At 36.7% G+C, this 12,753-nt stretch overlaps 1 protein-coding gene across 1 annotated transcript; it reads right to left on the reverse strand.

Moving 5' to 3' along the window:
• Positions 1–1,054: 1,054 nt before the first annotated feature.
• Positions 1,055–4,139, reverse strand: LOC138014364 (uncharacterized). The gene has a single exon (XM_068861420.1). It carries the CDS (start codon positions 2,726–2,728, stop codon positions 1,070–1,072), a length of 1,659 nt encoding a protein of 552 aa, XP_068717521.1. The 5' UTR covers positions 2,729–4,139; the 3' UTR covers positions 1,055–1,069.
• Between the last annotated feature and the right edge of the window lie 8,614 nt (positions 4,140–12,753).

Genomic DNA, 12,753 nt, shown 5'->3' on the forward strand with positions numbered 1-12,753 from the left:
TGAGCCCGTCCTGAAAAGGCCAAAAAAGTGGGAAAAGCCCAACTTCGAACGTAATTTTGTCGCAAAAAACAGGAAACGAGAAGAACTAACTCCACAAACTTAACTTTACTTATGTTAGGCTGATTTTCAAAAAAAAAAATGTTGGCTTTTGGCCTTCAGTTCTCCTTTAATGGTGGTCTGAACTGGTACGTCATATGAGAAGCATGCCTGTCGTTTATAGTTATTAAGAGTCCTGCCTGGGAATATCTGAGTAAGATGAAAGATACAAAGTAATATGTAAACTTACCGTCTCGTGGTGCAGGGCACTGGCAGGGGGTGAGGCACCATATGGTGGTGCCTTGTAAAATGCTTGTGAACAGACCTCTGAAGTCTCCCATTCTGGTTATGGGAACTTCTAGCGTAGAAAGAAAGATTGTCTCCTCAAGTTCTTGGGCAAGTTTGGAAGTTCTTGTGGCATGAACATGATCCTTTTTGACAAAGGAATTGATAGAATTTACCAACTTCTAGAAAAAAAATTTTCTTGGTAATTTCAAATTGATTGACAGATGATTATCAAAATCTCTGCTTGTTCCAAAACAATTACATTTTTGTGTATTAAACATGGTTTTCTCTCCACTGGTTGCAGAGCCTTAGATTTAATCTGCTTTGCTTAAGTCAAATGATGTCATATAATAACAATAATAATATTATAGATAAGTGTTTATAATATTTAAGACGAAACTTGTCAAGGTGGTGCACCAATTTGTCTGCTTTTGAGGACATTGTGGTAGATAAGGATTTTATGAATTTCCAGTTTTGTTCTAGTTAGACTTGTGATCTCTTTGCTAGGTCTTTGCGACACCTTTCTTCAAAATCTCTAGAAGAGTTCTTTCATTTTCATTGTAAAAGATCCTTGCATGAAAGTTTCATAATATCATTCTAGTTATAGCTAGCATATGGATATTTTAACAGCATCATGTTTCCTGCCAAGACACATTTGTACATTTATGAAGATTTTATATTTACAGTTATTGCTATAAATAAATATTATATGCTTTGCATGACAGTTTAAATAAATATAAATATTTAATTAAATATCTTTGTTATATTTTATGGATATTTTAACAGCATCATGGTCAGAGTAGTAGACACTAATTACAGTATTCTCTATGATGTCAAATTTTGTTGTTTTTAGGTAAATTTGGTCAAATATGTTTTCTGATGAGACAAAAGTTGGACTTTGTACAATCTGTGAATAACCTAGAGAGGTCATTAAAGATTTTATCGGTCTTATGCTATCATCATTTAAGTAGTTGATATTGAAATCACCAAGAATGATGTCAATTGGATAAGTGCCAAGGATATTTCGTAGATGACTTACATACTGTATTATATTTGAGTTGTTCTTTCGGTAAAGAAAAAGAACTGTAAAATTGGGACACATAATTGTAGATGTATTCAAAATTATTACAAATTTCATTGCATTTACTTGTGGAAAGTATTCATGTTCCTTAGTTTCTATTGATCTTCTGGTACAAAGTGCCAAACTTAAAAATCTATCAGTAGGATGATCTTGCCTGTAGAGAGTAAATGGTAGTAGATGAGATTTTATGTCAGTGTCATTGCTATGAGGTACAAGTTGTGTTTCTGTCAGTGCAATTAGATCACTGTTCTTTATGTTTGCATCATACTTGATATCTACACTATGTTTTTTGAGTGATCGTATGTTTAATAGACATATCGTGAGCATTGAATTATCCTCATATTTTTCACTAGTTCCCATGGTTTTTGAGATTTCTCGCAGTCTTTCATATTCTTTATGTATCCGAGGATCTGCTTTCACATGTTTGCTGTTAATTTTTCCTAGAATGTGAATACCATTTAAAGACGTCGCTCGGCTCAGTGCAACATATACCTGACCATAATTGAATGATCTCTGTTTGACCAACTCAAAACTAATGACGAGACTGTTAAGTGACAATCCCTGTACTTTGTGAATGCTAACAGCGTAAGCCAATGTTAAAGGGAATTGCATTCTCTGTATTTCTGGAGAAGAAGGTTTATTTGGATGTATTTTAATTTTTGCAAGGACAGGTACTATGGGTACAACTCTGTTTTGTCGCACAAAACTGCTAGTACTCTTTTGAATTAAATTGTTGCCAGCTTTGGCATCATCAAATTTTACATAGATAATGGTGGGTTTTTTGTTATTTTGATTTACTTCAATTTTAACAATAGTTCCTAGTTGACCATTTATAAGTCTATCTGGTATATCAATGTTGTTGGTTAACATAACTCTAGCAGATTCCTCTATACAGATATTAGCATCAAGTCCACCAATTTCAGACCTGGGTCTAGCTAAAATTCTGTTAATATCTTGCTGTGATACATTAGGAGGGTACTGATCTGTGGCTTTAAGGTTAAACAACTGTGCAGGTATTTGGTGCAATTTCATTTCATTGTGTCGATTGACCGGATTATTTTCAGCCCAGATGTGAAGAGCATCTGATGGGTAATTAACATCTGATGGATCTATAGATCTAGATTGGATGCATTTGATATCTTCTTCAGTTTGAGTTGCTGTACGGAACCTATTGAGAAGTTCAGCAAATGGCTGGTCATCCTTCTGCCTCATGATATCAACAAGCTCTATCATTGTGAACAGGTGCCATGGGTGGCACAAGTTAAACACATCATTTTTGTAATTTGAAAAAACAGGTTTCCTGCGTATTGGTGGTAGTTGATACATGTCACCAATTCAAGAATGCTAATGCTTGCAAACAGGTGAACATTTGATGTGCCAACAATTTCTTTTAGTCTTTGGTGGATATGAAGCAAAGTATTGTTAGCAACCATAGAGATTTCATCTATTATGATCAACTTGATGTCAGCTAGTAACATTCTCATCTGTGTTTTCTTTTGGTCAGACATTGCAGATAAATTATCACCTGTTTCTTTGGGAATTGCCAAGGCAGTGTTTATTGTTGTCCCATCTATGTTAATAGCAGCAACTCCAGAAGGTGCCATTAAAAGAACTGTAGGTAATCCAGGGTTCATCGGAGGATGTCTAAAGGTCTTTGTGACAGTGTGGTAGATTGTTTGGATCAAGTGACTTTTACCAGCACCTGCTCCACCAGTTATAAATAAATGTATTGGTTTTACTTCTTCAGGTTTTCGACTATTCATGTTTTTCATTTTACTTCTACACCAGGTGAGAATTATATCATAAGCATAGCGCTGTTTTTTGTTCAATGATCTAACACACTCCCGTAGCTTATCACCACTAATTTCTGTTGGCTGGTTGTATGTTATCATTCCAAGGTTTGAATGATTCTCAGTTTCTGATGATGAAACAAGATGTGTAGGTAATTGTTCATTAAATGACTCGTTTGGTGCTGAATCATCTTGCTGTTCAGATTGTAAATCTGCATTTTCCTGGTCATTCATAGAATCATAGCTGGAGTGGATGATATTGCCCTGGTTATTTCGAAGAAAATCAAGTGCTTCTGTAACAGCATCAGCATCAGGCTCAAAATTGTCTCTGTTTCGTTCCACTAGAGCTTGTACTTCATGCTCATAGAATTTAGAAGCATATGTTTGATCACTTCCTAAAAGACTTGTTTCATCTCTCCATGGGTAGTAAAGCATCAGGAGATGATGAAAATACAGTTCAGGTTCTTTTGCTTTGTTTGGCTTGTGATATCTTATAACAGCTTTTACTTTTCTACACTTCATAACTTCATGCGTGTCCATTAATCTTATTTTGTCTGGAGGTGATGTATCAGGATCACAATTGTGACGTAATTCAATGACATCGTCAGTTAAAACCTCAGGTTGAGCATCAGCTGTTTCTTGGCAGTCCTTTTTGTATTCTTTATAAAAGTATGCAGCAAACTCTGCCGGACATAGCCTATCTACAGAAGGAATACACTGTGGTCTTAAAGTGTATCGATCAATAATATTTGATTTAAAGATATCAGTACTTTCATTATCCAGTTCATCAAGTTCTTCTGGTGATTTTGCAATGCGTACCCTTTTTTCTGGTAGGTCAGTGCTTACAAAAACTGTTGCAGGGAATATTTTTCGCAACCATAGTTCAGGCATGCATCTGTAAACACATTCTTGTGAACTGACTTTTCTGGTAGAGAGGAAAGCAGCACCAATTCTTTTTAAGCTATCCCTGACACTCAAGTTTTCTTTCTTAGCTTCCTTTGCAGCATTCAGTCTCATCCTTGGTAAAATATGAGCACACGTAAGTTATGCACTTGTAGTGGTTAAATACAGGTTGTAAGTCAACATTCGCTCTAAAACCCTTAATACCAGCAATAAAATAATTATTAGTAAAACAGCTGTTTGTTGGTCTTTTAAGGTGCAGCCCATAGTCTGAGTCAGGTGAAATGGATAAAGCCCAATAATATTGCTCTTCAGTTATGTTTACAGATTTGAAAATATCAGCATCTATTAATGTAGGATTATAGTTTGCCTTACTGGGATTTAACACTTCATCTATTTTTTCTTTAAGTAGTCTAAGGATTTCGTTTTGTCTGTCTATGGTACTCGTCTCTTTTTCTGGATTTAAATCATCAGAAAGAGGTTCAGCCACAATAGTCTTGTCTGTAAAAAAGTGCCCAAAATTAAACCTACATTTAATGTTTTTTTATTTTCTACACGTCTTTGAATGACTGTGCTTTTGGTAGGTTTTTACAAGCTCATGTAACTCAGGGTCTTGACTCTGATCAGGAAGGCATGCCTGCACATGTTCATCTATGAAATGGATATAAGCTTCCTTGGTATCATGTGTTAGTTCAGGGCAATCTGATGTCCATATTAAGGCATGTAAGTGAGGAGAGCCTCTCATCTGAAACTCAATGCGGAGTGCATAGTATACTATTTTACCAATTGGGTTTGCATTAGTTAGAAGAATTTCAGTGGAGAATGTTTCAACTCTATATTGAAAGTGCTTAGCAACAACAACAGGATTTACATTCAGCATTGAGCATCTTTCATCATAAGATAAAGCATCAACTTGTTCATTTGTTAGATTTTTGCCTTGTGTTCTTGCAATAATCTGAAACAGTTCAGGCCACCTAAGGTCAGCACAGGATAATGTCATAAACCATGTTGGTATTCCAAGCTGTTTTACCATAGCTACTACTTCATACATAAATTTTTGCCAATAAGGTGGTGTTCCTGGAATTTGTCTCAAAAATAAATAAGCCTGATTTTGACAAATAAGATTTTGTAAATTTTGCATATTATTTGATCTTATTTGAGAAGCAGTAAGAGGCTGGCCATGCATTTTTTTCAGAGCAATATTGATGCTATCTGATACTTTCTTCTGTTCTATGATGAACTGAGCAAAGAAGAGATATTCAGGATTGGTAGCAAATCTACCACTGTGATGTAAAAGTCTTGCATTGAAGTACTTAACTGGCGACAACTTTATTTCTCGGTTGACAGAGTACCCATACTTTCCTTTTGGAAACAAAATAGGAAATGCTAGTTCTTCACATTGCTTGTCTGCCATGAAGGAAACTGGATGTTTACTTTCACCAGGTGCAATAGCATAGACTTCGTCTCCTTGAGATGATACATTATCATTTTGCTCAACAGTTACAGGATAATTTGGTATTACAGACTGCAAGCAAGTTTCACTTGTTGGTGCTCGTGCTTCATTTAAAGGATCGTCATTTTCTTCATCTGCCAGTGTGCTGACATTCTCACCATTTTCATAGTGTGAAGAAGTGTCATCACTTATACCAGATTCAGTAGAGTGGTTGTCATTATTCAAAGTTGAATCGTCTAAATTAACATCATTTTGTTGCAATGTTTTAAGATGCCTATCTATTTTGTCAATGTCTATACATATATTATCATACAAGGGATTATTCATTTTGAGCCACATCAGTACATTTAATATTAGTTGAGGTCGCACAGCTTGAAAATAAACATGTCCTCTAAACTCCATTTTTCTCTTTAGTTTCAACATGATTATACCTGACCTTTCAGGAGGACGTGGCAATGTAGTACATGTTTGATCACATTCAACTGGTATATTGCATGTTGCTCCTTTAATCTTCCTCTGTTGGCCTTTAGGCATTACCACTATCTTTTCAAAAACTATCCTCTGTGCTATTAATATTTGTTTAAGTTTTTCTAGTACTGAGAGTTCTGGTGGTATTCTATCAACTTCCAGTTTATTACCTACAGCTTGACATGGTACTTGCCCTTTTGAAACTTTTGCATGACATGTTCTACAGATGTATTGTTTGTCATCAAATGACTTTATCTCATTGAAAAGACGGTGTACGCTGCATTTATTTTCTTTAAGTAACATAACTGTTTTTCTATATAGTATTCGATGACAAACTGAACATATGTAATATGGCCCCTCTCTGATCTTATTCTGAAATACTGATATGTAGTGATCCAATTTATGCTGAACATCGTTTGCCTTTTGTATAAGATTTTTGCTGCATCACTTATGCACTTTATTATTTTTTGCTTTTTTACAGGATTCATGCTGCAATATTCTTGTTTTTTATTGTTCAAGTATTGTGCCTTAATGAGTGGTTCCATTGCATCATAGTTCCGCTTTTTTTGTTTATTTATCAGTTCTTTTTCTGCAGGATCTAGTGACTTGTACCACACTCTTCTGTCAGACAAGAGCTTTTCTTTTTCTGCAGGCTCTAGCGATTTGTACCTCTCTGCTCTGTCAGACAAGAGTTTTTCTTTTTCTGCAGGATCTAGAGATTTGTACCACTCTGCCCTGTCAGACAAGAGTTGTTCCTTTTCTGCAGGATTTAGTGATTTGTACCACACTGCTCTGTCAGACAAGAGCTTTTCTTTTTCTGCAGGCTCTAGCAATTTGTATCTCTCTGCTCTGTCAGACAAGAGTTTTTCTTTTTCTTCAGGATCTAGAGACTTGTACCACTCTGCCCTGTCAGACAAGAGTTGTTCTTTCTCTGCAGGATTTAGTGATTTGTACCACTCTGCTCTGTCAGACAAGAGCTTTTCTTTTTCTGCAGGATCTAGTGATTTGTACCTCTCTGCTCTGTCAGACAAGAGTTTTTCTTTTTCTTCAGGATCTAGAGATTTGTACCACTCTGCCCTGTCAGACAAGAGTTGATCTTTTTCTGCAGGATTTAGTGATTTGTACCACTCTGCTCTGTCAGACAAGGGCTTTTCTTTTTCTGCAGGATCTAGTGGTTTGTACCTCTCTGCTCTGTCAGAGAAGAGTTTTTCTTTTTCTTCAGGATCTAGAGATTTGCACCACTCTGCCCTGTCAGACAAGAGTTGTTCTTTTTCTGCAGGATTTAGAGATTGTACCACTCTGCTCTGTCAGACAAGAGCCTTTCTTTTTCTGCAGGATCTAGTGATTTGTACCTCTCTGCCCTGTCAGACTCGAGTTTTTCTTTCTCTGTAGGATCTAATGACTTGTACCATTCTGCTTTGCTAACCAAGTATTTTCGTTTGGCACTAGGTTCCATGTTTGCATAACTTTCTCTTCGTTTTTCGGCAAGTGAATTTTTCTGCCTATTGGATTTGTGTTTCCTTAATACCTTTTGTCTTAAAGTGCTTGACAAATTACTGTAACAGTTTAGAAATCTGATAATGTATGCTACCTCTAAATTATTAGTTGTATTGATTTTTGTAACAGTATTAGCAAGGGCTTGAAGAAGGAAGTTGCTGTCATTGACAGTTTGAAATTTATCTAAAGTTCCATCACTATGGAATATTATTAAGTAGTAGTTGATGGTTTTAGTCTTAGAATTGTTCTGAAATATGCAACTTGCACAGTAATTTGAAAACCATATTATAAATCCAATATTGCCTCTTGTGTTATCCAAAATGAAGTTCTGGAAGAGTTTGCTACTGCTGGATGCACAACTAAATATGCCTTCTTTTTGTGCTGTAAAGACAACATCAATAGTTGCATCATATATTTGAAGTTTGTTTGGAAATTTGCGTAAACAGAGATTTTCATCAGGACATTTCATCAGGAAATTGTTTCTTGTAAAACTCATTTCCATGGTCAATAATTGCTTCTAGAGTTTGTGAATTCCAGTAAGTGCATGCCTTAACCACTGAAAAACAAATGCTATAAAATGATAAAGCACGACAGTGTCGTATAAAAGACTCATTGTTTCTTGTTGAAATATGTGCCATTTCTCCACCACCATCAGCAAGTTCTGATTGAGAGATTTCACTGTTCTCATCAACTAAGTGATTATTGTCCTTTTCTAGTCTTGTTATGTGAACACCTATCAGCTCAAACAATGTATTTGAATTTTCATACAGGGTTTGCAAATAACATGTGACATCCTGTATACTTTGTGCTTCTAATAATACACATGTTCCTTGAGAATGGGGCATACCAAATGCATCCCTAGCATGTGAATCAAATATTTTAAATTTACCACCTGGAGTACAGTACATAGAAACAGTACTACATTCAATTGTTAAAATAAAGGATTGGTAATTTTGCCTTACTAATGTTAGCAAAGCATCAACCAAAGGCATACAGAAACTCGAAACATGTATAATGGATCTACCATTTATAGTACCACTATAGCTTGAACTGTATTGAAGCTGATAATCTGTATTAAACACATTGAGCACTTCTGGTAACTCAGTTAACAACAGGAAAGTTTGTCTGGACAGTCTAGATAACCCAGAATACAATTCATTACCAATGTTCATGATGTTAATCAAGTCCGCTGATGAGATAATATTATTCCTGTAATTATAGATAAGTGAAGTAAGAGACATTGCTACACACTGAGTGCCTGCATTCTGGCCGAACAATTCCACATTGCCTTGACTATAAGGCGCTTGAATAGTTTTGGTATGATCAATGGGCCCAGGGTTTTTCTCTATATCATTAGACAGCTTTAACTCTGTATGATTCATCCTATGGTTAACGTTCTTATAAACAGATCTTACTGAAGTATAGTTACACCTAAGTTTCACTCTTCCACGGCGAGTTTTAGGTTTTTTCCTTCGATTTGCTGTCCACCACGTCCTTTGTGTACTCCTCTTCTTAGCAGCAGACCTTAGTCTTACATACAAATAGTCTAACTTACGATTAAGTACACTCAACTTCGTAAATAAATGCATGGCAGAAGATTTCGGTACGTTCTTTTTAATATATTTTCCAACTAATTTCCTGAAAGATCTGCTCTTATGCAAGGCTCGTGATAGCTGTTTCACTGGAATTGGTTCTCGGTCCCTTTGTTGACGCCCTCCTACACATTTACAATAAACAAACTTAGCATAACGAGATCGAAGTTGCAAGTCATTTACTGATTCTTTATTATCAATATCCACAACAAATGGCTGTGCGGCATTATCAAATATGTTCTCCTGCAAAGCTCGCGTTAGCTGTTTCGCTGAAATTCTGCTTGGTTCTCCATCCTTTTTAACAACATGGCGACGCCCTTTTAAACATTTACAATAAACAAACTTAGCATAACGAGATCGAAGTTGCAAGTCATATATTGATTCTTCATTATCAACTTCGACAACAACAGACAGGGGCACCCAACGAAAATATAGTTCAAAACCACTTAAACATTGCATTGTTAAACTTATTTTGGTATTTAAACGGTAGATATAGGCATATTTTTATCCCCTAATTTTCTTTTATCTGTTCGGATTTCCTAGCTGAAAGTCTAGTGATCCGAAAATTATAGGAATCAAAATTTACCTTTTCGAAAATTTCAGCCAGAAAAAAGGCTCCTGAAGATTCTAGGTGACCCTTTTAGGGTAAAAATCCGTTAAAAATGGGCAATTATAGCATTTTTTAGATGTTCGAAAATCCTAGGACAGGCAGGCAAGCAAGAAATTTTAGAACAAATGTTCCGAAAATTCTAGATCTCAAATCGCCTTCCGAACAGATATTTTCCGAAAATTGACGTTGCGTACCCCTGAAAAGATAGCTGTGCGCCTTTCTCAAATAGGTCACAGTCATTGAATGCATTCAAAATAGGTTCATCCAAACATAAAACGCTACACCAAGCATGGTACTAAATGCTGACAACATTAGTGAGGATGATTCCAAACGAAACAAATAGTTGAAAATGAAATAGCATTACAGCTCGAAATACACAGAAATTCAGTAATTGCAGAAAACAAACAGCCATAATAATACAAATGGATAGAAAATTCACCTTCTTTTTCAGAATTTTAACTAAATGCATCCGGCTCAGCAGACTATCTTTCTGCGATTCGATGGCATCAGTACTGACTTTGTGCTCACCAACTTTCTTCTCTTGGAGGCTTTCACAGTTCTGTGCTTTTCTTGTTTGGTATTTGGTTTCAAAGCAGTTCATATCAGTGTAGTTCATATCATGATTCTCATATATTTGCTCATTAAGTGCACATTTATTCTCAATATAGCTTTCTTTCAGTTCGCGGACCGACCCGAGCCAAAACATTCGCTCAATGACATCTTTTAGTGTGGGTCTACCGCGAACGGCGTGTGCATAAGTGAGTCGTTTGAGCGTTCCCAGCAAGAAGCCCAATACAACAAAAAGCCACATGGCGACAAAACACGTAATGTCTACTAACTCTGGTCTAAAGCAACCAACTTCACCACAATTTGATCGCACAGGAGTGACAATGAAATGGTTCTTCTCAATCATGTGATTCTGCCTGTCAACATCCCCGTCAACAAGGCATTATGCTGAGGATCGAAATCCTCCAATCATGATCAGCTATTTCATTTCGCATGTCAAGTGGTTGCTGACACCGCAAATGTTCTCCATTCCGCAAACATAGCTGGTCACGTTCTCGAGATGATACACAGAATCATCACAGATTCAGAAGGAACAGAAATGGATTGTTTTAACTCTGTACTGCCGCAAAGCAAAGATAACAGCTCATAAACATTACCGAAAAATGATTTCATAATTCATAGCCAAATCACCACGGGCAAAAAACATCCTCGCATGTCGCATACTCGTAACGGTTTTCTATTGATTGACAGATTTCTTTCTTTATGAGGCAATCATGGAAAGGGCCCGGACGCACTGGGCAAATTTTTATTTTGCGAAAAAATCTGTCACCAGTTCCCTGAGACAAGTGCGACCGGTGATTATTTTGTAAAGGTTTACCAAACTTTCGGGACGCCGTCGTCCTGCCTGGGAGCAGGACAAATTTTTGTCAGAGGTGAAATCTGACAGATTTGTCAATTTACATGCCATGATTATGATGATTTCAAGGAAAATGTCAATCAAGAAAATTTTAATCTCTATTTTTAGTCGGAGTATTTGGTGTTTATTTCGGTGTGATTGACACTTGTGGTTAACAAATAGTTTACTGGGTCTCAGACTCTCAGTGCTTCCACGCTTGAAAAATTGAGCCAAATTTTGTCGACATTTTTGGAAGGGCCAAACAAATTTTGTCAGTCCAGTGCGTCCGAAACCAAACCCCAAAAGCGGCAAAGATCTGAGGTAGCTCCCCCTGTGCGCACTAAATAAGATTAACGAAACTTTTAAGACGTGTAAACAAATATTACACATATGCAAATTAGTTAACCTTGGATAATACGCAACGATATTCAGAACGGGCAGAAAAATCTCACAAAAACCTTTTCCAGCCAAAAGTAATTTTATTGAAACAAACGACATATTTGCTATTAGAGGGAAGAAAAAACTTCCCATTTCATTGCTTGCGTGCAAACAAGCTGCCAACACACTCCGTGTCAAAAACGCGACTAAATAAATTTCCCACCAGTGTTCAGCATCAAACCCTTTACTGAAAAACCCTTTACTTGAATTATCAAGCGAAATATAGCAACAAGCTTTCTTTCAAATAATTTTTGACTAACAATAATAAATGAAATTTGATTTCAGTGTTGCACAAAACACCACACTTCGTACAATATTAGAACTACGGCTCACTTTGATTACGGCTCGACGGGTGAAAGATTGTTGCCGAAGTCCATTACTCGTCGATCATGACTAAAACACCACACGAGTACATACGGGTAACATACGAGTAACATACGAGTAACATACGGAACATACGGACACATACGAGTAACATACGACTAACATACGACTAACATACGGATACATACGACTAACATACAGCTTGTTCGGATCTCCAGCGACCGTGGAGCATAAGTAATCTGTCGGAGCCATCAGATCTGGGTAGATTTTTGGCTATAAAAGTCGCTCCACCAGCCCTGAGACTATGAGTGCTGAAGCCTTTCGAATCTATGCCTATGGCTGACAGGGTTTCTTTAATTAGTTCCCTGGCCCTAGTATAACTAAGCTTATTAGAGCACAATAGGTACATATTGGTTCTCTTGAAAAACCGTACTTCCCTAAAAATATAAACTGAGGAGTTGGGAACGATTCTAGCGGAAGCAAAATAGCGACAAACAAGAGCGTGGGGACAGGTAATGCCCCCAAGCTTGGAAATAAAGACTTTGTTGCCTTCCCTGTATTGATCGGTTTTGCTAGACTTGACGAGAATTTCTAAATACTCAGTATGTATTGTGAAGTCTACGGCCTGTAAATCCAATAACACGATTACCCTAAAGAGGCCATGAAAACCTAAGTAACACAATTAATAAGGCTGAACGTAAATCCTTAAGGTTGCTATCTACGCGTGCAAATACAAGGCAAATGCGATAAATCATATCAGGAGTAACGGGCTCCTTTTGTTGATGGATCTACTAAATAAACGCTTGCTAGCCTCAATAATATTGCGAGAAAGAGTGGTATCAACTGGGTTACATAGGGGACCGTGAGGAATGATATC

The sequence above is a fragment of the Montipora capricornis genome, chromosome 8 (assembly GCF_036669925.1).
Source record: "Montipora capricornis isolate CH-2021 chromosome 8, ASM3666992v2, whole genome shotgun sequence".
NCBI lineage: Eukaryota > Metazoa > Cnidaria > Anthozoa > Scleractinia > Acroporidae > Montipora > Montipora capricornis.

Bases quoted from the DNA above. Each gene is read 5' to 3' on its own strand.
- LOC138014364 (XM_068861420.1), bottom strand. From the start codon at position 2,728: ATGTATCAACTACCACCAATACGCAGGAAACCTGTTTTTTCAAATTAC.